The sequence below is a fragment of the Gallus gallus genome, chromosome 10, assembly GCF_016699485.2.
Source record: "Gallus gallus isolate bGalGal1 chromosome 10, bGalGal1.mat.broiler.GRCg7b, whole genome shotgun sequence".
NCBI lineage: Eukaryota > Metazoa > Chordata > Aves > Galliformes > Phasianidae > Gallus > Gallus gallus.
Genome location: NC_052541.1, coordinates 7,634,589 through 7,658,054, shown reverse-complemented (window position 1 = coordinate 7,658,054; position 23,466 = coordinate 7,634,589). Strand labels below are relative to the sequence as shown.

Here is a 23,466-nt window from a genome sequence, read left to right as displayed (position 1 = left end):
GCATTCTCCTAAGTTCAAAGAAAAGGTGGCACAGAGAAAGAACTGCTGATGGCTGAAGAATAAAAAAAACTTTCCCATGACACAGAACCAACCAAAAAAATGAGTTATGTGCAGTTACATACAAATAACTCAAATGCAGTCAGTGTAAATTATATTTTGGAGTGACTTAAGCCAAAAGCATCTATTTAGCTTCGCTCTAGGAACCACACAGAATACATGAAAGGGATTAATTTTCATAATTATGCAATCTCCTGCAGTTTAGATAACAGATTTCTTCAGATAGGAAAAACAAATACATTCTTCGTTCTTCACAAAAATAGCATACCACTGCTTTCATTATACAACTTAATCGTCTATTTAAACCGTCTGATGGTCTGGCTACAACTATCTAGTACTCTCTTGCTCTATTTGGAAGGGTTGCTATTTCAGATGTTAGACATCTGGGTGGTTTTAGACCTAACATCAATGCTGTAATGTATGTGCATTCTCTACACAGACTGAAATGAACAACCCTCTACATAATAAGTGTCTGAGAATTCACATATATTTTTGTCAAATACTCAGGTTTTTCCAGTCTCAGTTTGATTTTCCACATTCTCAAAAGTATGGGGCATTCTAACTACGTTTTCATCCAAATTCATATTAATAAAATGGGAAATATTTAAAAAATTTAATCGCATAGAAGACAAGTGTGAGGAAATTACAAGCAAGTATCATACAACTGGTTCCACTTGAAGTTAATCTTTTCCAACACCACATACGAATTTTTCAAAATATTTAATTGGCATGTAAAAATCAACGTTCAGATTAAAAATATCACAGGTTTCTCTTGGTTTATACGCACTCATGAGCTGCTTCAGTAACATACACAAGAAGTTCTACAGCTGGTTTACTCCTTTGAGCTATCCTTCTTCAGATGCTTTTATTCCCTCGTGTCTACACGCATGAAGACAACAGACTTGTTAATAACACCTCAAATTAACAATTTCACTACAACCTTTAAAGGACAGAAGAATATTGCAACTTACTGTTCTCAGCTTTTTTGTCTGTTTTTATTTTATCTTATTTGGAGCTCTTTAAGCAGAAGAGCTTGTCAGCTGGGACTGTGTAAGTCATTCCACTTTTCTCTTAAAAAGGCTTCTATATCAACATGGATGAAAATTAAGCAGCAATTTAAAATTTAATTCATGGGACTCCTCAGAGTTCTAAGCAATATTTGAGATGCGGTTTACTTGGAGGCTTCAACAAGCAGGATGGTCTCTATACGTTAATGCTGTAGCTGATTAGACTCATTTAGAAGCCAAGTCTAGTCAACCCAGAAGGACAGAAAGAACTTCAATTGCATGCTGATGGTCCGGAAAAATATCTCTATAATCTGGAAAAGTTAGCACATCTAACCACAATACACAGCTAGAAAAATATTCTTATGCATAGGCACTTGCTCATTTAATTCTTAAAAACAAAAAAAGAAAAAAAATTACTTAAGCATCAAACTCACAATTTTAAAAAGAAAATTTTGAAATGAAATTGTTCCTGCAAACTGCTACCAAATCTTTTATAAAAAGGTGGGAATATTATGCCCAAAGTTTCAAGCTGAGCAGTGAAATTATTCACAAAGACAAAATTTTGTTGCAAATATTTACTCAAAAAAGTAATAATTTACAGCAGTGCTTTAACAGCTGTTCAAAACATTTAACACATTAAAAACAAAACTAGGTCAAAAGCACATTCTGAATGTTTCAAATGGAGCAAGGAAGTTTTAAGAGCAAGCTACTGTCATATTCATTTCTACACCTAACTGCTAACTATAAAAAAAACAACAAAAAATCCAGCAGCTATCTTTCTGAATATAACTTAGACTACAAAAAGTCGTGAAATTGAACTGTACATTCTCACGTTATATGCTCTCGTGTCCTTTTTTCTAAGAGTTAGCAAGTAGCAGCTGCAAAACGGCAGAATGCATGCCAGCTGGTACTTCCAGTTTGGGGTTTTCCTTCTTCTTGCTTAAAACAATTTTTACATTAAACCATACTTTGGTTTGCCTTACAGACCATTCCTATGGGTCTACCACTAAGAATATTTAAAACAATGGTAAAAGCCTAAAAGCTACAGTACTTTTAGCAGTATGTCCTACTTTTTACAATTATGTCTGGTATTTCTGCACAGTCTGCATACTGAAAACCCCACAAATATATATATTTTATTGTAATATTTCCACTTTCACTGAAAGTTTAAGGTAAGTCTACAGTCTGGCAGGATTACACCTGTACAGAGGTGCATAGATTCATATAATTGTTTACATGCTTTTACAGACAGGAATGTGATACCAAATCCAAAGCTTGTGTTTACCCAGCTATCAGCAGACCAACAACCATTGCTACAAGTGTGCTTCATTTCAGCATTAGAACTGAATTTGTACTAAGATCTGCTGTTTCATTAGAAGAGTTTTAAAAATCTTCTCTTGGCTAACAAAGAATCTTATTCCAGATACAAAAAATAGAATTTTTTCCTCCTTTCAACTGTCAGTTTATTCAGATATATGAGAAGAAACAGGCAGATAAACTTTTAAAAACACATTACCCTTCTAAATTTACTTGATTCAGTTGTGCACACACGTATATTATCTCTATTATTATGTCAAATTTCCCTTTCAAAAAAAAAAACCCCAAACTATTAGCATCAATGAGCACACTCATCAGGAATGGTCCATGGTGTTCCTATCATTATATAATACACAAGGAAATGAACGTAATTTCAGCTTGCTTCATTTTCATCCGTTTTGTTTACAGTTGTTTCCATTCTGCTGGGACTGCCTTCTTGAGAAGTCTTGTCTGTTTGTTCAGAGAGTTGTTCAGCTTGCTTTGATGAAGGTGCAATATTACCTTTCTGAAGAATTTCAGTTGCTTCATGCTCTAGTACCTCTGACGGAGTCAAAGGCTCCAAATGAATACTGCCTTGTTCACTCATGTCTGAATTAACTGATTCAGGTTCATTTCTTTTTCGCAAGAACTGCTCAAAACTAACATCTTCACCCAAAGTTAGCTTTAAGTCCCTTGCATTCATTGCTGAAAGTGTAGTTTTATCCAAGTTTTGCACTTTAGTCTGATCAGTCAAGACAACATAATCTGAACTTTGGCAAGTTTTCAACTCACTTTCTCCATGAATACATTTTTGTTTCTCTCCTACTAATTGTTTGTGATGATCTGAATCACAACGTGTTCCTTTCCCATGCAAAGATTTCTTCGTGCTGTTATCAGGGAGTTCCAAATTGGGAACATTTTCTGTGTCTGACAATGATGAGTTTTCTTCATTCTTTTCAACTGATGCAACTTCATTTTGGTTTCTATTGCCTTCTTTTGTTTCCTCTGAAGAATCAAGCCCCTGTTTGCTGAAAAAACAAAATATTATTTTTCTAAAAGTTATAATACAGCAACACGTGGCTATACTCCGCAAAGTAACACCCAAAGTGGCATTGCAGATTTCCTATTTGTTATTTCTTTAAAATTTTCATAGCAAGATGGGCTGAATTTAACAAATGCATTTTTCTTACAGCTTTGGTATTCTTTAATTCTTGCATTTCATCACTAGAAACGAAGGTTGCTTCCTTCTTCTCATGTGGAATTTCTAAAAATACAGCACCAAGCTCTTCTTTGACACTAATCAAAGCTTCTGATAATGTGCAAGAAAAATAAGCCAGTTCATACCTTTATACTGACAAATTGAATCTGCACTGTCAATGGGTGTCAAGAAAGAAAAAAGCTAGCTTTTGGAAATCACAATTCAAATCTAAAATTTAGTTCATCAACTAGAAATTTGCATTATTTCAATAAGTAAATTGGTGAAAGAGCATTTTTAGTCACTTTTCACAGTAAAACCACATGGTGATAAATAAAAGGAAAGAACAGTGTTGACTCATGCAAGTAAAAATGAGAATCTTATACAATAACATAAAAAACAACATAAAATTTATACAAAGTAGTTATTGCCTAATTTTGTATTATTTCAATAAAGCCACGTGCAGTTCTGTAAGGTGATCAGGAAAGGGAAGTGGGAGAGGTATGAGAATCCTTCAAAGAGATTCAACTATGTATTTCAGATGTCACCTTTACCAACAAAAACTCTTAGTCACATGCTGTATGCAAACTGCTCATGTTCACATTCCAGCGGACAAAACCCTCCTTCCCAATATTTCTCTTCATTTGTTATAGGAACATCAAGCTTCTCTCATCATTTCAATGAGGAAGCTCTTTTTGCCGTAAAGATTTAGGCTTGGTAAAATCATAATTTGAAACCCACTCAAGACTTTTCAGAATGACAAGTAGCTCTAACTGCCCTAAATGGCGACTTTAATAGACAAAAAAAAATAAAAACAGTGAAAGGTGGCAGAGGGGATGGAAGAACAAGCTGGATTTCAGACAAATTCTATATGGGAAGTGCAATTTGGAGCGAGTACATCTCCCAGTTTCATGTTTGAGCCTAAAAGTTGCAAATAGCATCTGAACAGTAATATGCAGATAAGAAATGCAAGAGAGACGGCACTGTCAAGTATTAGAAGGATCAAAAAAGCTTCTGTACTCTTTTCAAATAGTTTTAAATATGCTTGAAACCACTTCTGGCTAAACCCACTTGCTAAGCAATGGACAGCTCAAGAAGTCTTTCAGGAAACAACCAGATTCCTGCTATTAAATTTTTACAATATATTTTCAAACCAAAAGTGATCTACCTACATGCTAAGTGATACTGAATTGCACAGCAAATGTTTAGTCTGGTCCAGGTACTACAAGCTACAAACACTCAGAAGTTTGTTTTCAAGTTTTACTTTCACTCAAAGAAGCTAATTCAAGAATATCCAACTTTCTACTTAGGTTTAAGACACAGGAATATTTTGAATGGACTAAGAGACTACAAGATGATCTTAAATGTTGGACTCTTACTGCCTACTGAGGTGGTCATAATAATAATTTCACTGTGACACCATTTCTTCATTAATAATCAGGAATTAACTCAGGAGGTGAACCTATTTGCCAAATTATAATTTGCATTAGCTACTACTGACAGACAAATGTGTATGCTTTCTTCACTTATTAGACTAACACAATAAACGATACTCTCCAATACACATTTTTTCTATCCAAATTATTCTCCTCCGTCCCAAACTACTAGAAAAGAAAGAAAATGTAATGATTCAGAGAAAGCTTGAGACAAAGTTCCTCCACAGGAGCTAGGCTCACAACCCAGCAGCTATGGATGATAATTAGCCTTATCACACCTGTTCCTAATTACCTCACCTATTCCAGAAAAATACTTTAGCTACACAGAGCCTTAGAAATTCTAGTAAGTACTTAGAACTACATTTATATGAAAAACCAACTCTATGAAACTGTATATACATGACCTTTTGCTGCTACTTTTCAACAAGCAGCTTGGAAGTGAGCTGAAGTTGCAGAGTTAACAAGCAAAATAGTATGCTTTACTTGGCAACTTTTGAACACAGGTATGCAAAAATGGGTTTACATAAAGCAATGAGTAATTTCCTCATTAGCACTGACAACGTTTCCACACAGGGCACTCCAGATGTATTAAATTTACACACCATTCACACCAAGAAATTCTTAAAGGACAAACCTACTTTAACATAAAATGGAAATCCATCACAATCTCTCTTATCTTCTTGCAATCAAACCCCAACTTCAACCAAATCCAACCTTCTTCACTATCAACTCATTTTTGGTGAAGCGCAGAAAGTGTGGAATGGGGAGGAAGAAAACCTTTCTACATTCATTTCTCATGCAGAAGAAAAACCTCCCCAATGTTTTATACCAGTAAAAGTTTAAAAATAAAACTGCTCAGTTTTTGCAAGGCAATAAACATCACAAAAACAAATATACAGAAAACACTGATCTAGTATTGCTAAACACATCAGTAAACACATAAAGCTCCTTTATATTGGGTAACTCTCCAACAACTCTCTTCACTTAATGTTCTTTAGAGCATTAGTATTTTGTATTAAGCTTCTAAAAGCCATTCATGAAAAAAAATTATAGTAAGAAAAGAAAGCATCAGGTGACATTTACGTAACTGCACACACAATAGCTGCAAGGTATTCACATGAAGACCCTCAGTTTGTGGGCTGTACTTAGAGGTAATAAAATCAGTACTCAGGCTGCATTTACTTTGGTACATCACTTTGGTATGAACCAACAGCATGGTTTTGAGGCAAATTCCTAACTGTTCCTACACACTGCTTTGGTTTACAGAACTGTTCTGGTGTATGCAAGCTAGATTTCTTTTTGAGGAAGCTGAGCTGGAAGCTCTGATCCATGAATGCACCAAACAAGCTCAAACTCCTAGCAGAGTCCTCAAGAATCCAACCAACAGGAAATAAAGAATAGGCTTATATCTTAAAGTTAATTTTATCTAATTAAACAGAAAGATAGGAGAACGTAGTACATAGCATTCAATTATAATAGCTTATCTGTATCTTATCTGTTTAAAGATGGAGTTAGCTCCTAATATCTGAACCATTTAGTCTCAATTCTTAAGCACTGTAAGTAAAATTCTAATTATTTGGTACTCTGCATATGACTAAAGAAAGGTAACGGAGAACCTTTTCTAAGAAGAAAAATAACCTATTGAGAGAAACAGAAAGCACATGACTGCTTTTTTAACTTACTTTTCAATTTACTTTTTTAAAAAAGGTACTACAAATGTACAAGGACTGAAGGAATGTTTTGACTAAGCTTTAAAGGTTAAATTAGCATCAAAATTGTTGAAGACTACTAATTGGAGTGAGATATTTCAAGGCCATGGGATCTGAAGTACATATATGTGCATATACGTTAATAAGTCTGTCCACACTGTGTGCCCAAAGCCATGTAAAATTTCATTTATTTTCCCAGATGGACATTAAAAACATGCCATTATAATTTTCCCTAGATCTGTAGTTGTTACAGCTACCCAACAAAATGAATTCCCATGGATTAGCATTTACTGCTGTATGTTATAGCTGTTCCCCATTTTCCCTTTCAACGATGTTAATTCGTGCACAATAATACAAGAAAAATCCTTTTAACACTGTGTACAATTTATCACAAACCTTAATGTGTAGGTTAAGCACTGTTTTGACATTTAGAACCTCAACTCTGTGTCTTTGAGTACATTATGACTGCCACTCAAAAGTTTGTCATAGAAAACACATTATGAAAACGTTAATTAAAATATTCTCATCCCATTACCTGAGAAAAAACACAGCATGTATTATTTTATGTAATTGAATTTCAAGATGCAGCTCATTATTGTATTACCTTTCATACATTGGTGTTTGTTTTTCCTTCAGATAAACTACGTCTTGAAATTTTGTGTAATAAATACTGGTATTTTATTCTTATCCATGACCAATTGATTACAATAAAGTTGCAGAGACAAATTCACACAGACATTCCATACATCTACTAAGAAGCAGAGAGTGGATATTAATACAGATGTTTGCAAAATCTTGCAAGTTAAGGGAAAAAAAACCAAAACTTTAAAGCAACCTTTGTAGCCTTTTTCACATATGCAATTGTAATGACACCTTACTGAATGGGATCTGGTGAACTATGTCCTGACAGCATTTTATTTGGAAGGTAAAAGCAAACAAAAAAAACCCAGAACAACTAATTAGACAAAATTTGTTTTGCTAAAAAGCCAACAGAAAAGCAAAAAAGAGAAAACTGAGGTTAGCATATTAAAGCATTACAGCATTTTAGCCCTACAGATATTTTTATTATAAAGAAGACTCTTACCAGAATGCTCATCACAGGAAAAACCTGAGTATATTGTAATGCAACCACCCAAGGAAATAATTTTTGAACTCTGAACAACATTATCAGATTTTTTTGTTTTTCTTTTTAAAGAAGAGTAGAAAAAGTAAATTTTTGAAAAACTGCCAGTGGGAAATGGTCAAAGCAGTCTTCTAAAAGCTTCTCCTATATTATAGAGCATTCTATCCATATATTATCTTATTCTTATTAAGAAAATTATGTGTGCTTAAAAAATAAAGAAACTTGGTTTTTATCCAAGTACAACTAAGTGAATTCTGGTTTTATAATAAAATAAGTTTGTACAAAAATATAAGCACCTCAATCACTTGTATCTATTAAGATATAACTATATATCTTAATATAACTATTAAGATATTTTAAACCTGCATAAGCAGTATTATATATTGTTAATATTTGCCTCCACAGAAGTGGTATATTTTGCTTCAGTGAGACCAAATCATGCAGCAAATATCTTGAAGGTGTATGGTCAGGCTAAGCTTATGCTATCTTCTGAAAGAGCCCCTGCTATATTTCTATCACACTTTGCTGTATTCCTGTCACACTATCCCCACAGCCATAAAACCCATGGTAAGAAACATTTTCCAACCTCAAATTATTGCACACTACAGGTCTCCACCTCTGCATTTTGCAAAGTATGGATCTACACTGCTCTAGCTGGTCTACTACAGAACCTTCTTCTCTACCCATCATGTTCCTCAGCTCTCATCCTCCTCCCCACTCAGAGGAACTATACGGAAAGAAAGATTTATCTCTAAGTCTCATATGCTCTGTTTTTAAATAATTGAATTTAACTATTTAAATTTTTGGTTCTTCAGCACCCAGTAAACCAGAGCTTCCATGTGGCCCAAAGCACAGTGAAAGGCAACTCACAGTTCTGACAAATCTTGCTTTATACTCTGAGTAACAACTGAGAGCTAAAACCAACATCACTATTTTGCCTGTATTCTCCACCTCCAGTCATAAGAGCTATGGTTGTTCTTTTCTTTTTGTTGTACTTTAAATGAAAACCAAAATTATGTAACATTTTGTGAAGCAAAATAAAGAAATTACAGATCTTCTCTAATTCTTAAACAGGCGATCCCCACTGAAACCGTAGGAAATGCATTCTAAACATTTTAAAGCATTAAAAAGAAGGAAAAGTGAAAGAAAAACAAAACACCACCAAAGAACATGCCTAAAGTGGTAATGGAATTTACGGACAGAAAAGATTCTTCTATTTATGCTTCATAATCCTTTCACTTTAACACAGCTGAAAGAAAACAGACAGGCTTATCAGATTGCTATATAATAGCACGCATGCTTAGCAAGAAAGCCATTCAGGCCTCAAGAGGCACTTCCAAAGATTTTGCTCCTTAAAGAAATACAAATAAAATAAGTTAGAGATCAAAATCAGTACCTAGCCAAATCTCAGGTTATATTTCAGGTCAATTCTGAGGCTCCCTGAAGATGAAGATACATATTTACGACAGTTAAACCATTCCTTCCTTGGCTTCTGACCTACAAATCAACCAGCCAGACTGACTACAGACTGGGAATGTTTCTGTGGCTGACCTAATAAAAGTGTCCCACCACTGTAGTAGTAAAACACAAAAAGCTGTTTCTTAGCACTATGCATATCTTCTGAACTCCATGAAGCAGTAGGATACACATATTTAAAACAGAACTGTATCGTGTCCTCAGATTATTTATGAAGTTCAGAGATATTGTTTACATTGTGTGGAGAAAAGAAAAGACATTACCTCCAACTTAGCTTCTTTCTCTCTAATGGAGATTTCAGTCTTTAACCTAGTGGACAATGAATTAAGATTCAATATTTTCAATACTGTATGGTCAAAACTGAGACAAAAGATGAAGATATTTACAGCAACTAAGAAAGTAACTTCGTAATTTGAAATCAATTTCCAAAGTTCATACTTAATTTTGAGCTTAAATGTACTTCAGGGTTCTGGGAGAACATTTAAGGATTCTAAAACATATTATTGGTTATACAGAAACCATGATATACATTTCTTCTGTGTAACCTGTTCCAGTTATTTAATCTCATGAAAAGCAGCAATCAACAGTCTTCAGACTGCTACTGGTACTTCTATTCTAGCACTACAAGAATAATCCTCTTACCATAATGGCCTTTTAAACAACAATTCAAGTATTTAAGATCTGAAGTGACAAATCTGCTGAAATGTATTTTTTTTAAAGTACATAGAACTATATTCTGGTCAACAATGTATATTTATTTATTTAAAATATCTACCATTACCCAATTACTAGAGACAAAGTTGTGGTTTACTTGAGGGCAATTGTAAAACATTGCAACTGACCTCCAAGTACAACTTGGAGGAGACACTTCCTTCAAAATATTGGCACAGTCCATGCATTAGATGAGTTATAAATTATTAAGATCTATTGACTTTTTAAACCACATTAATTAAACAGCTTATCACAATATCACTAACATTGATTTTCTGTATTTAGAAAAGAAAATGCTATTGTAGAGATAGCAAGAGCTATCTTAAGCAGGCTAACAAAGCCTTGTTCTAATATAAAAGCTAAGCTTTCAAAAGTTGCCTATAAAAAAAACCTGCACAAGCACCTTAAAATTGCTTATATCTGTATCTTCTTTGTTGATGCTGCACTAAAGGCAAATTTATTCTGCTGGAGTATGGTGCTGTCCGTTATATTTAAATGATGTTATTAATCACAAATTAAATGACTCATGATCTTACTGAGCCTTAATGGCTGTCTGCAGGGTACAACACACTTGACAGAAGAAAAGCTTCATCAACTTAAATTTTATGAAAAAGTATACTAATACTAGGTTGATATGCAACCACATCTGTTTTCCTAAATTCCTAAATTAATTTTCAAAATAGTGCTAAAAGCAGGTCCTTTCAAGAATTTTAGCACACTCTTCCAGCACACCATGTACACCTTCTAGTAACATTAACATTCTAGCAGGAAAACAACCATTTATTATTATACCTTAATTTGGAACAAACCATGGCAGAAGTAACTAGGAAAATACTTTTTTTTTTTCTTAATAATAACTGGCATTTCAGCACAGTAACAACACTCATCTAATTAATGGGAAGAAAAAGTGTCAGGGTAAATCAAATGGTAACACTTTTTTGGGTTAGGGATTTAAAATACTCTGAAGTGTTTAATCATGAGTAGCAATATCAGTAGAAGATAATGTAGCAAAAGATATTTAGCTTAACTTCACTGATTTAATAATTTCTATGCAAAAATTTAAACAAATACGTTCAAAATTGTAATTTGTCTAAAACCAATCACTAATCACTCTGGAAAGGGCAAAACAACCTAGACAAATCAGACACTAAAGGATAAAACGTTGTTCTTGTTGAATGAGTAAATCTAAGCTTTGTCATAAAAATTCACCAGCTATGAACTGAATCCAATACCTCTCCATTGTTTCAAATGCATGGGATAGGTTACAGCGTATTGAAAGCAAAAAAGATGAATAAGATTTTGTGATAACCACCTCTTGGTTAATACAGTTCAACTTGGATTATTGATATATATTCTCAACCTTGTTTCTATTTCAGAATAGGTTTTAGAACGCAGCTCTAATTCATAATTAGCAATAGTTTCATAAGTGGATTCTGCATCAGAGAAGACAGTCACTCTATGATGTTTCTTACCGTAAAAGTGTTAGGAACATAACCTTAAATCTTTGGGTCCAATAGTTCAGTTTTCAAAGAGCTCCAACTCATGTTTTCAAAAAGCAACATAGGCAAAATACTTTCTTATGTAACTGGAGCTACAGTACTTCTGCACATAATCTTATGAAAACAATACCAAAATTGTGATATTCTCTGGTAAATACAGCCTGTTGGTCCACAATTTTGAAATCTTACTACAGCTCCCAAAAGATTCTTTACTGTACATAAACTTTCAGTTAAGAACAGTGAAAAGCAACCCCTAATTGTCAATCTTCAATAAAAATTCAGACAAAACGGAACAGCTGAAGAAAAATTTTCAGGTTTCAATCTCTCAGGCTGAGATACTTAGTAGGAAGTACTGGCCACAAAACCAAAGAGACTCAAGCTTTAAGTATAGAATAAAAGCTGGCCTATTAAGAGCATTCCTTTAGATGCTTTAAATCTGAATTCAGGTTGATCTGAAACTTTGTTTGCTACACAAGGAGCCATGTTGGGCTAAAGGAACAGATTTGAAGTCAACGAAAGAAGCAAACATTTAGATGCATGGTCCAAACACAGAACTATTATCATCATTTCTGGAATTCATGCAGTTACAGCTTTGCTTGCTTTCACATTATGAAATGTGTGTATATCTGTGCACACACAGAGCTTAAATCATGAATAACATTCCCAGGGATCTGCCACGTTACTCCTACAGCCACATAGTTGTTCCCATAACATATTTAGGTTGAGCAGTACTGCAAATCAGCTGGAATCTTTCAAACATCCATTTTCTGTTCATTCCTAATCAGAAGTAGCCTTTTCTAGGACAATTATCTCCAGCTAACATCTCTGTATTAACTGAACGGCTTTAAAGTACTTTCCAGCTACTCAGCTCCACCATACCCAAGAATTATGAACAAACTGTTTGCAACCAACTAAGAGTCTTCATCTTGTTTTGGTTTTTTTTGATTGTTTCGTTTGGGGGGGTGGGGGGGGTATATTTTTTATTAGCTATATACTGTTTGCCATTTAAATAAACCCAGACTTTTTAGTAGAAAAATCCTTTAATTTTAAACAGGGCAAGGGATTCAATAAGGCTCAATTTTCCCTTACTACTCCTTGCAAAAGAATTTACTTTGAAGAAATGTTTCTATGGTATGGTACACATGAATGCACAATTAGAAGAAAAAGGTGTTCCCATGCTGAGGCATTTAACACTGGTAATGAATGAATGGAAAAGGAAAGATGGTAACATTCATATTACTTGATACTGTCTCCAGTTTCTCACTTGTAAAAAAAAAAAAGGGTTAGCAATGGATACAGCTACAAATTAACTTACTATCATTATGAATAAATAAGTGTAACTACATGCAAAGTTGAACAGTCACAAATATTTTCATCACCCCTACAGCCTGAAACAAACTTTCACTATCCTGTCAGAAAGACTTTCACTCTGTCTTCCCAGATGTGGTCCAATATGCTGCATTATTCATGTCAGTTGGTAGCAATTAGGACTACCAAGGATAGTAAAGCATGAGTCATGCAGGTTTATCTACATGATTTAGTACTGTTTTTATATTGCAAGTTTTCCACTTAAGTAACTTCTCCAAACTTAATGCAAATGGAAACAGGATGCCATGATACAACTTGTTTCTACATAAACTGTTTTGCTACCCGTACTTACACAATTTCCATAGCAAAACTGTAAAAGAACTAAATGATAATCTTCCAGATCATCTAACTTCAAAGTGAAGTACCAATCCAGTGTAATTTGCATTAAATTCTTATAGAAAAATTTTCAAAGTCATGAAAATCTGTAATCGTACTCTTGATTCTGGTTGCTGACAGAAACCTGAATGCAAGTGAAATATCACAGATTCAGCTTCCTCTGAATTACAAAAGCATGTTCATAATGAAAAAATGATCCCACTTACTGAATGCTATTGTGTCAAAACAGAAACAAGTCCTGTAGGAAAAACTCATAGTACTTAGCTGATGATTGAAATTGAACAACAGCACGTGGGACAGAACACACTTTCTGTCAGAATAAAAACGAGCAAAAAGAACAAGACTTAAGAGTTTTGACTGTGTAGATGCTCATTCACAAAATATGCATCAAAGACAATGGATGACATGATCTTTGCTGTTAACAGCAACAACACAGTGGCTGCAAAAGCTCAATCAAAATTCTTGCCGTTTCTACATGAAAAGGGAATAGGACAAAAATATCAGCCAAAACAGATTAACTTTGTAGAATTTGATTATGCAGAAAAAGCAAGCGTTGCAAATCAAGAATAGTTTGTGTTTATCAGATCATTCATCAGATCTCTTATAACCAGGAAGAGATAACAGTGACTGACCACAGAGTAAGATTATTGATTAAGTTGCTTGGAAGCTGGTAAATGTGAGGTTCAACCAAGAAATATATCCACTGTAAGCAGAGGTTGAGTCTGGAGGAACACCAGATGTTCATCATGACAAAACAAAAGCTCATCATATATTTAGACATCTTGTTGATGGATAAACTCGCCACAGATTATTTAGAACTACAGATGAAATCAGAAGCAGTGAAATCAAAATTGGCAGATGTCTTAGCAGCTTGAGTAGAGCATCTTTGAAGATGAGAGATGATACCAAAAGAACAAGGTATGAATGAACCGTGGCTGCTGCACTCTCAGAATCAAGGCTCAACAAATACATCTGTTTCCATCACACGCATTCCTCCTATAGTATTTAGGAGCAAAAAGAAGCTTAGCCACTAAAGTAAAGCTAACAAATTCCTTTGACCAAGATTCAGTTTAAGCAGTTACACATGATACAAGTCGTCCAAAGCATATTTACTGCTGTACTGTAAAGACATTGCTAGATAAAATGCAACTTTATTGTTAAACAGATAAGGACTTGCATATTTTAGTGAATACCCAAAGAGAATGACAAATCCCTCAACTTTCAAAAGCCAAGATCAAGTTCAGAACAAAATGGGCCTTGGAGCTATTAAGTATGTGCCCTCATTTATACACTACTCTAGCTCTGGATGATACTGACAGACTCAAGGGGACAACGAGCAGCAAAGAAACACTACATCACATAAATGAAACTACTGGTAAGTCTCTCTTCCATGGATTATAGCCCCCAAAAGCTGTAAATTAATGCTGCAAAGCAGAGAACAGTAACACAGAAGAGCCTTTGCCAGACTACAGTATTGGAGAAAAGACCAGACCTGCTGCCTAGAAGATGTAAAAAGAGAATACCCCACAGCTTCAATGCATGAAGAAAAAAGAGAAGGTCTGGTCAGATGCTTGTTCGCTTACATACCAAAATAATCCCAAGCTCGACTGGGTTCAATTTGCTGCTCCACAATGATGTATCAGTGAGCCAAAGCAGCATAGGATACCTGCTCACTTTCAACTCCCCTGCAACAAAAATGTCTACTGTCAGTTCATTTAAAAATATGTTAATGTTGCGCAAAGCAGAGAGTAGAGCATTAGAAGAGTACTGGAATAGTTATCAAGGCTCGTTCCCTCAGCACAAGGTGGATCACCAAACAACAAAACAAGGCAACTTTGGTAAAGGAGCAATTTCAAAAGAAAATCCTGCTCAAACATCTCCAGCTAGGTTATCTGTACTACTAATGACAGAATCTTGGTCCTAAGACAAGTCTCGTCAATACTGAACAGAGCTTGTAGAACATGTCTGGTCATTAGCAATAAAGATGAGTTTTATAACACATACAGTCAGTCTTATAGACCACAGAAGATACCATGGTCTGAAAGGTGCAAGAGAAGATCCAAAACCATCCAAGAGTCTAATTGTGAGTCACTGTGGCCAATGCTGCAGAAATCCATAAGCAACCCACACTTCACCAAATTACAGGTCAAAGAATGAGAAGATACATTCATATATCACAGAGAAACTACACGGTGAAAGTTGTGAGCACTGTCTACAGGTACCTCTTCTTGCAAAACTAAACACAGAGCACAATGAAGGTAAGTATTTGTGTGTACTCTGTACTGCAAATAATGACTAAACGGTCCATTACATAGATGCACTTGTGCTATTAGATCCTGCAATTAAATTCTTGTCCCAAGTATCAGCAAACTATTACATGGAAAAGGACAAGATTTGTGAGATTAACCAGGTCCATTATTATGGCAGCTTTTTGTTCTTTTTTTTTTTTTTTTAGTAACAGCTTATACTACCTCACATGGAACCAGTAAGTAATCTAACAGCAAAACCAGGGCTCTCAAAAATAATGGCTATCTCCAGCTATCCTAATGTAAGACACTAACAGCTTGTGGAAACAAATCTGCACGTATTCCTGACTCTACTTCAAATCTACTCCTTCAGTGCTTACCCCCGTTTATGTATAGTAGATATTTAGCATATCCAACATTCTTAAAGTATTTTTAATGACATCTGTGCAATATTTTTAAGATACTTGTGCAGTACTGACAACAGCCTGCCACAAATACACATCCGTACCCACCATAAACCTGTAACCTTTCCTCACATATAGTCCAGCAGATACAAATTCCAAACACATACATCCAGCTACTGAAGTTATGACAGCTCAACATTTATTTTTCCATTGTTTGAGTTTCACTGAAATCCAAATAGTTGAAGAACACAAGCCACCCTAGATTAACGAAGGGAATACACAGCTCACCCTGTTAAGTGACTTTTCTTAGTATTTTGTCAGATCTTAACATTCAGTACTCCAGGAAGAGAAATTTCATTCTTAAATGTTTTTTTTTTGGAATGGTTTCCCAAATTAACTTCCTTCCCGTCTGCTCCTTACAAAACAACTTCAATTCTTTTTTAATGTCTTATTTATCTTATCAAACCACAAGTTCTATTCAACTACACCAACGCTAAGCAGTTACTACTAGAGGTTTGAAGTTCACAGCATACTTTTTATGCTATTATTACTCATAATCAAACAAATGTATTTCCATGTTTGGATCAGTTGAGAGATGATTCCAGCATGTCCTCTTACTGGCCACTTCATTCGAAAATTAAAGTTACAAGACAATTATACAGACAAGTATATAACAATATTATAAATAATGAATATTAATAGAAAGTAATGAAATCATAGAATACTTGGGGTTGGAAAAGACCTCTTAAGGTCATCTAACTCCAATCTACCTGGCATGAACATGACATCTTTCACTATATCAGAAATAACCTATTGGGAATAGTTCCAACACCCAGTGAAGACTGCTCTCTCTGCTGAAGTCCTCATCACACGTGAGAATCTCCAGTCTCCTTTAGAATCCTGCTATAGGTTATATGGATTCAATGACACTCTGCTGTTAAATCTGGGTTAAGCTATATTCTTCCACCTTCTGAAAACTTCCTTCTTTGCAGTATAATTGACATCTTTATTCCCACTTTCAAATGAGCTTCAGAGAGAACTCAAATGTTTGTTTCAACTGGCATACCTCAGAACCTTCAGTTAAGGCACAAGTAGGTTTATAAACTACATTGTAAAGTCTCAGATACTGTTCTAGTACAATCAGGGAAAGTTTTAGCATATTTGAGTCTAGTATTTAAAAAAAACACAAATTCTATAAAAATGGCCTCTACAGTTTTGTAGGTTCTTTTTCAAATCTTTAAACCGAAAGCCAAGATTTCCATACTTATTTTTCTTTTCAAATTTTTCTTTGCATTTAAAAAAAATTTGACATTAATTAGTATACATTTTTGTCAAATAAATGACATTACTTGGAAAATTATTTCTAAATAATGTATCCTATGTCAAGTAAAAGTTTTTATTTTCTTTTTGTATTTATATCAACACTGTGTAAAGAACATCAAACACTCATTTAATATTGCTAATATTAAAACTGACTTGAAATAACAGTCTCTCTAGGCCTAGACTTTGTAATTAGAACCGAGAAATTTTAATACTGCAAGAATTGTGTTTTATGACCTAGGCCATTTATCTCCCCCTTCTTGGGATTCTGGACATAGTCAAGAGTAAAAACACATTAAGTGTACATTCCATACATTTTCAGTTCTAATGAATTTGGAAGAAATCCAAGTTCAAAGTACAATTTTTGACCATCTGTCACTGAATTAATAGGAAAAGAAGAAATACTGAGTGGCAAAAGAAAACTTACTCAGATACTTGTTCAGCAGTTGGTAAATCTACAGAAACTGAAAATAAGAATAAAGGATTAAGTTAAAAATACTTTAAAAAAAATGTGGAAATACACAAGAACTCACTTTCAAATCTATGCACACAGACATTACAATGTAATTGAAAAAAGACCACCATAACAGACAGACATCCCCATGTGAGTACTTGTACATGTACTATATAAGAAGAAAACTACACATACTCACCATTCTCTATAATAACTTGACAAGCATGAGTATGGCTTTCACTCAGATGTGTGGCCATCCTATCTAAGCCAGAACCATCAGTCAGAAAATCACAGTTAAGACATACTACAGTCACACCTCTAGAGGAGAGAAAGTAAAAAGCATGTGTAAACATAACATGGCTGTGAAAACAGCTTGAACCTACAGCTACTGGACAGGCTAAAGAAAAAAAAACAACCCTGCTTTTCCAGTTTTATGAGGTGACTCACAGAAGCATTACACATGGAAATTCCAGTCACTGACTAAAACATCTCCATGCTGAATACAGTACAAAGAATGAGTTCCTTGGTTTTCTCCGCCTCCCTCCCCTTTCAGACCTTGCACACTATGGATAATTGGAAAATGAAGCTACGGAAACATGTATTAAAAAAGCTCTGAGAAAGAAGTCAGCAAAAGTGGACCAAAACAAAGTCTGTCAGAAAAGAGAACACTGCCAGTAGAAGTCATAACACTTTCGTCTCTCTGTTCTTTGTGGAACCCTAGAAATTCAAGAGGCTTTTATTTTAAGCAATCAAAACACTACCATAAAGCAAAAACAATGATCTACAACTGAATAAAAGCAGAATTACCTTAGATCTTCTGAATGCTTCTTGTATATCCAAAATCTTTTACTTGGACGAGCACTGTGAAAACTAAAAAAAAAACACACAAAAAAACCCCATCATAATTTAATCTTCTTTCTTGAGTACATTACTCCACATATTCCCTACATACTACACACGATACTGAAAATTTGCTTTCAACAAGGCAAGAAAACAATGTTTAACTACTGACCTGCACTATTCTAAAAACTGACTTGATGAAATTGTACATGCTTGTGAATGTCATCTCCAGTTCAGAACACTGGTAAAAGAAAATTCCACATTGCTGTGCTGAAGAGCAGAAGAAACAAACAACCTCAGGAACACCAAACATTTCTACTTTTGAGCTCTCTACTAAGGAGCCTGGGAGAGGCAAGATCTCAATTTTTTTGGCACAGTACTACATGAACATAGTTTGCTTCCATCAGCAGTTCAGGTCTTGAAGCACCGTGCTTAAGTTCCACAGTGAAAGCTATACAGTGAAGAAGTTTTACTCAACACAAACTTCCTCAAGAGACATTGAAAATTAAATCTTTAGACAACTTCAAGTTATCACACATGCAGGTTAAGCACGTGCCAACATAATATAACCCCAATATGAAAGAAAAAGCAAGCAACCAAGTAGAGATGCTGCTACAACAAAAAACACACAAACTTCTTCCACACCACTTCTTGTTCTTTAGGTGGTGTTAGCTGCAAGAGGTCAAAGTAGTGGGACAGTCAAGATATAGAGCACTGAGGAGATTAAGGACACGAGACCAGTTGTTCTGCCACATGGTTGAACTGGACAACAGCAAGAATAGCTTACATTAGATTCCCTTCTCCTGTTCTGGAATAAGTGTTTTTTCTTGTATGATTACAATTAGGTAGATTAATTTTTATTATTTGTTAAGCATGCATTATTTGTTAAGCATGCAAAGTTTATCTGCATAGAAGTTTGTAAATTATTTCATACAAGAACATTGACATTGATGTGACTAGGACAACGCACAAAAGATATACAAAAAATATGAGTCATACATTTAAGTATTCTAGACTTCAAAAACATCAAGGCATTTTAAACAAATATTTTAAAAGACAATTGTATTCTGAGATTTTTTTTTTTGGCCACAATACATTTGACCTGTTGTTAAAGGCACAGGATTAACAAGTAGGTTTTCAAAATATTTTTTAACCTCACTGCCAAGAGGTCTATGTCCACTCATTGCATATGATACTCCCATTGCTCTGTAAACTTGCATGTCGTTTTCTTCACAGGCTTTTTTACATCTGTCATCACTAATGCCCTAAACTGTCTTACAGCAACAAACCTCATACAAGATCAGATGTTGCTATTTTCACAGATGATCAAAGTAGCATCCATTTGGTTAGGCTATTTGAGACACCCTTTACATGGTATTCTGAGCATGGATTTCATTAGTGATAGCAGTGGCTTTATATGTTCAGCACTTGTGCAAAACAGATGAGGTCTTAAATCTGAAACTCAGAATATGCAACGATTAACCATTATTTGTTAAGTTTGGCTGAAATGATAGTGAAAGACCCCACTGAAATTGTGAAGCAAACACAGAAAGCTGCCTGAACACTTAGCTTTTTAAGGTACAACAAGAATACTGGGTTTAGGTCCTCATTAGAAGTGAAAATCCAACATACACATGTCTCTGTCAGACCTATGTCACAATCCAAAATTCAGTACACACACTTCATACAATTTATATTAACTTTAAAAGCACAAGATAATTCAATAGAAATTGTACGGAATTCTTACCTCATCATGTGATTCACATAGGCTTTGCTACAGCTAGTATTGTATCTGCATAAGCTACAATGGACATACGCAGGAAAGTGGCTTGCAAAATCTTTTATTTCTGAGTAACACTCAATGCATTTGTGAGCTCCCAAACGACACCTAGCATAATATGGAAAAATATGGAAAAGTTCACAGTTAACATCAGTACCTTAGGACAACATAACTATTCCAAACCTTTTGTTTTGTATCTGTAAAAAGCTTGCCTACATTGGAGAAAAAAAAGACAAACTTAATGTATCAGATAAATATTTACTATAGGTTATAATAGTAGACACGTCTGTTTTTTCTTGAATTACTGTTATTACAGCTTTTACTTTTTTTTAATTAAGGTCAGTGTAAACATCTGTTACTGAGCATTTCTGGAAACAAGACACCACAGGTGAGACCCCTCCAACTTCAGCTGCTGCTGATGCCTCTCTGTACTTGAAAAGAATTTCAAAGAAACGTTTCATTCACACAGTGAGCACAAGCTCATATGGATTTCCCATCATCCAGTATCCTCTGCAAGCTTTGAAAAAACTACAGATGAAGATCGTAATCCTGCTCTTATCTAATTTTGCTGGTTATTTTTAGACATTTCAAACAACTGAATTCTGAGTGTTAGCACCTTACTGAAAGGGAGACACCCATAATCTCCTTGACAGAGAACTGCTACTGCACGTTGACCAATGAAGTTATATTCTAGTCCACAAAAGACCCATGGAATTATTATAGAATTATCAAAATTATTAGATTATAGGTATAAGGAGAGCATTCTCCCCACAGCTTGCATTTATCTTACTGACTCCTTTGATAGTTCCCCAAATTGACATAACAGACCTTTAACCTTCCAAATAACACTTCAGAAACTAAAGGAGGAAAACACTTCTCTCTCCATTAAGCTTGCAAAAAACAGTCAGAGTCTATTCACAGGCCACTTTTCAACATAAATCTGCCTAGTGCATGATCATTTCAATAACTGCGAGCTCTGCACAGAGAGAAAAAAAAAACCTAAATTTAGAATAGAAAACTTGCCAGAACATCTGTTTTTCAATCAAGTCCATCACCAACAAAATTACAAAGAAAGAAGATACAGACTTATAATCACAGTATCAATACATGGAAAGTCTGAGTCTTCTTCCACAAAACTGTCAAATATTGTTATATTGCAGGATAAGTTATTGAAAAATAATAAAATGATTAAATACTTATATTCAAAGCATACTTAAGTGTATTTTTAATGTTCATATTTTACCTTAGATTATGCAATGCTGTATTTGTAACCTTTTTTTTTTTGCTGCTGCTGTTGGTCCATGCATTTTGCTTCTTCAGTGTAGTTGTTGGTTTTGATCTTGCTTTTGATTTATTTGAATTAGATCTGCTATGATTTCTAGCAGTCGTATTCTTCGCTTTAGGTGATAACTGAAACGTGGATGTGCTTGTGCTAACTGAAGATCCTGATTGAAGAGATCCAATAGATGCTCGAATAGTAACCTACAAGTACAAAATTCAAAGTTTTTCTATTTAGATTTAAGCTGTTTAAGTTTCCACGTCTGTTTTTCCTCAAAGTGATTTTCCTGCAGTGATTCTAGAGGAAGTTAACCGTGAGAAGTTAATTAAAATGTTCATTTTATTATTCACTTCAAGTGAAAGGAAATAAATCTTTACAATTCATTAAAAGAGTAAGAAAAAAGTTCTGAAAACTACAGGCAAGTTGTTCCTTCTCAAGAAATGGACTTAACACTAAATATTCTAAGTGGAACCAAGCTTACATCACAACACACTGTTGAGTTGTTCTCCTCACCCCTTGAAATGCAGAAGATAAAAAGATATTGCATACTCAGTTGTAAGCGCATAACGCCTATGAAAAATCATCTTGCACTCCACCTGCATTTTGCTACTATATTTCACATACTGCAAGTCCTACGTAAGAAATTATGCTAACACTGCAGATCAATATCAACATTATCTGCTTTTCTCCTAATACAAGAGATGATAAATGGAAAGGGACAAATTAACTGACAGATCAAGGTATCACTGACTGCACTACCATCACATGCATGATGGAAGAATGGGACAGGGCAACAATACAGATAAACTGGTGGAAGCTGTGAACTGTTGCTAGCTTCTTTTAAGAGGAAATGAGCTTTCTGTTTTAGAGGTAACAAAAATTTCTTTGCTCTGGAAAAGAAAGGAGAGAAGTACTCTTTCTATTCCAACACTTTCTCTGCCAATACGTTTTTTTTTCCCCCCCCCATTTGCAACCTCTATTATACTTCACTTACCTTTGTTCCAGGAGGCAATCCTTCCAACTGTTTAGGTTTTCTAAATGTTCGGTGATGCTGAGTCTTGTGATCCATTTTTTCTTTGCAAGTCAAAAACTGCAACCTACACTTAGTGCAACGGTATATTCCTTTTTTCTTGAAAAAAAGGAAGCCAGTTTAGAGTAAGCAGGAACGTCACAAAAAACAAAACTCTAGTCCTATTCTGTCTCAAAGAATGGCCATTCCACTTCTAAAGATCAACCTGACAAACTCTTAATACTGTACGAGGTCAAGACACACTGTACAGATGTATAGCAGTGTTACTACTAAGAAGGGATGAGGTTATCAGTTACAGTAAGACAACATGGTAATTCACAATATTTTCTCTAATTGAATCTGTGAAGGCCATTCTAGTAAACTCCAAAAAAATAAAGCAGAACATTTGACTATTACCTAATGAAGAAACAAAATAGCAGAAAGATTCTTTAAAGAATATCCAGAGATTTTTAAGCAGGAAACTCCTGTCATATAAAAACATGACAAAGTCTAACAACTCACTTAAAACCTTCTCACAATAAGCAGTTCTAAGTCTTCATATTTTATTGGCTATTTTTATCTATTAATGACCAACAAATTAACAAATCAGTCACGCTTATTTTAAATTTTTTTTTAGGAAGAGATTCATTATATTTAGTGTTCTTCTAGCATTAAGGAAGCATCTGCTTACCTGATGCCTCATATAATGATGCATATATGGTGCTCCGATTTTAATAACTTTGAGGCAAAACGGACACAGCAGATGTTTTGTATTTTCATGAACTGTTCTGAAATGTGTTTCTACATCTGAAAAAGCTGAGGATCTGTAGTTGCATACCTAAAATAAGAAATTTTACTTCTTGTTAAGACAGAGTGCGTGTGTGCTAAGAGGAGGTAGGTAACGTAAATACAAAACAAAAG

General features: G+C 34.7%; 1 protein-coding gene across 10 annotated transcripts in view; it reads right to left on the bottom strand.

The window, feature by feature from the left end:
• Positions 1–762: 762 nt before the first annotated feature.
• Positions 763–23,466, bottom strand: part of ZNF280D (zinc finger protein 280D) — a 46,325-nt gene continuing 23,621 nt past the window's right edge. For 5 of the 10 annotated variants that reach the window (XM_040706848.2, XM_004943779.5, XM_413961.8 and 2 more), the window contains 8 exons: positions 23,237–23,383; positions 22,531–22,665; positions 21,501–21,739; positions 20,225–20,365; positions 18,445–18,507; positions 17,837–17,955; positions 17,611–17,647; positions 763–3,388 (listed from right to left, as the gene is read on the bottom strand). In XM_040706848.2, coding sequence (XP_040562782.1) covers positions 2,755–3,388; positions 17,611–17,647; positions 17,837–17,955; positions 18,445–18,507; positions 20,225–20,365; positions 21,501–21,739; positions 22,531–22,665; positions 23,237–23,383 — 1,515 coding nt within the window. In that variant the 3' untranslated portion in view covers positions 763–2,754. Of the gene's footprint in view, positions 3,389–9,562; positions 9,609–14,800; positions 14,899–17,610; positions 17,648–17,836; positions 17,956–18,444; positions 18,508–20,224; positions 20,366–21,500; positions 21,740–22,530; positions 22,666–23,236; positions 23,384–23,466 lie in introns of all 10 variants that reach the window. The other 5 variants (XM_004943784.5, XM_040706850.2, XR_006931111.1 and 2 more) reach the window with 4 other exon arrangements.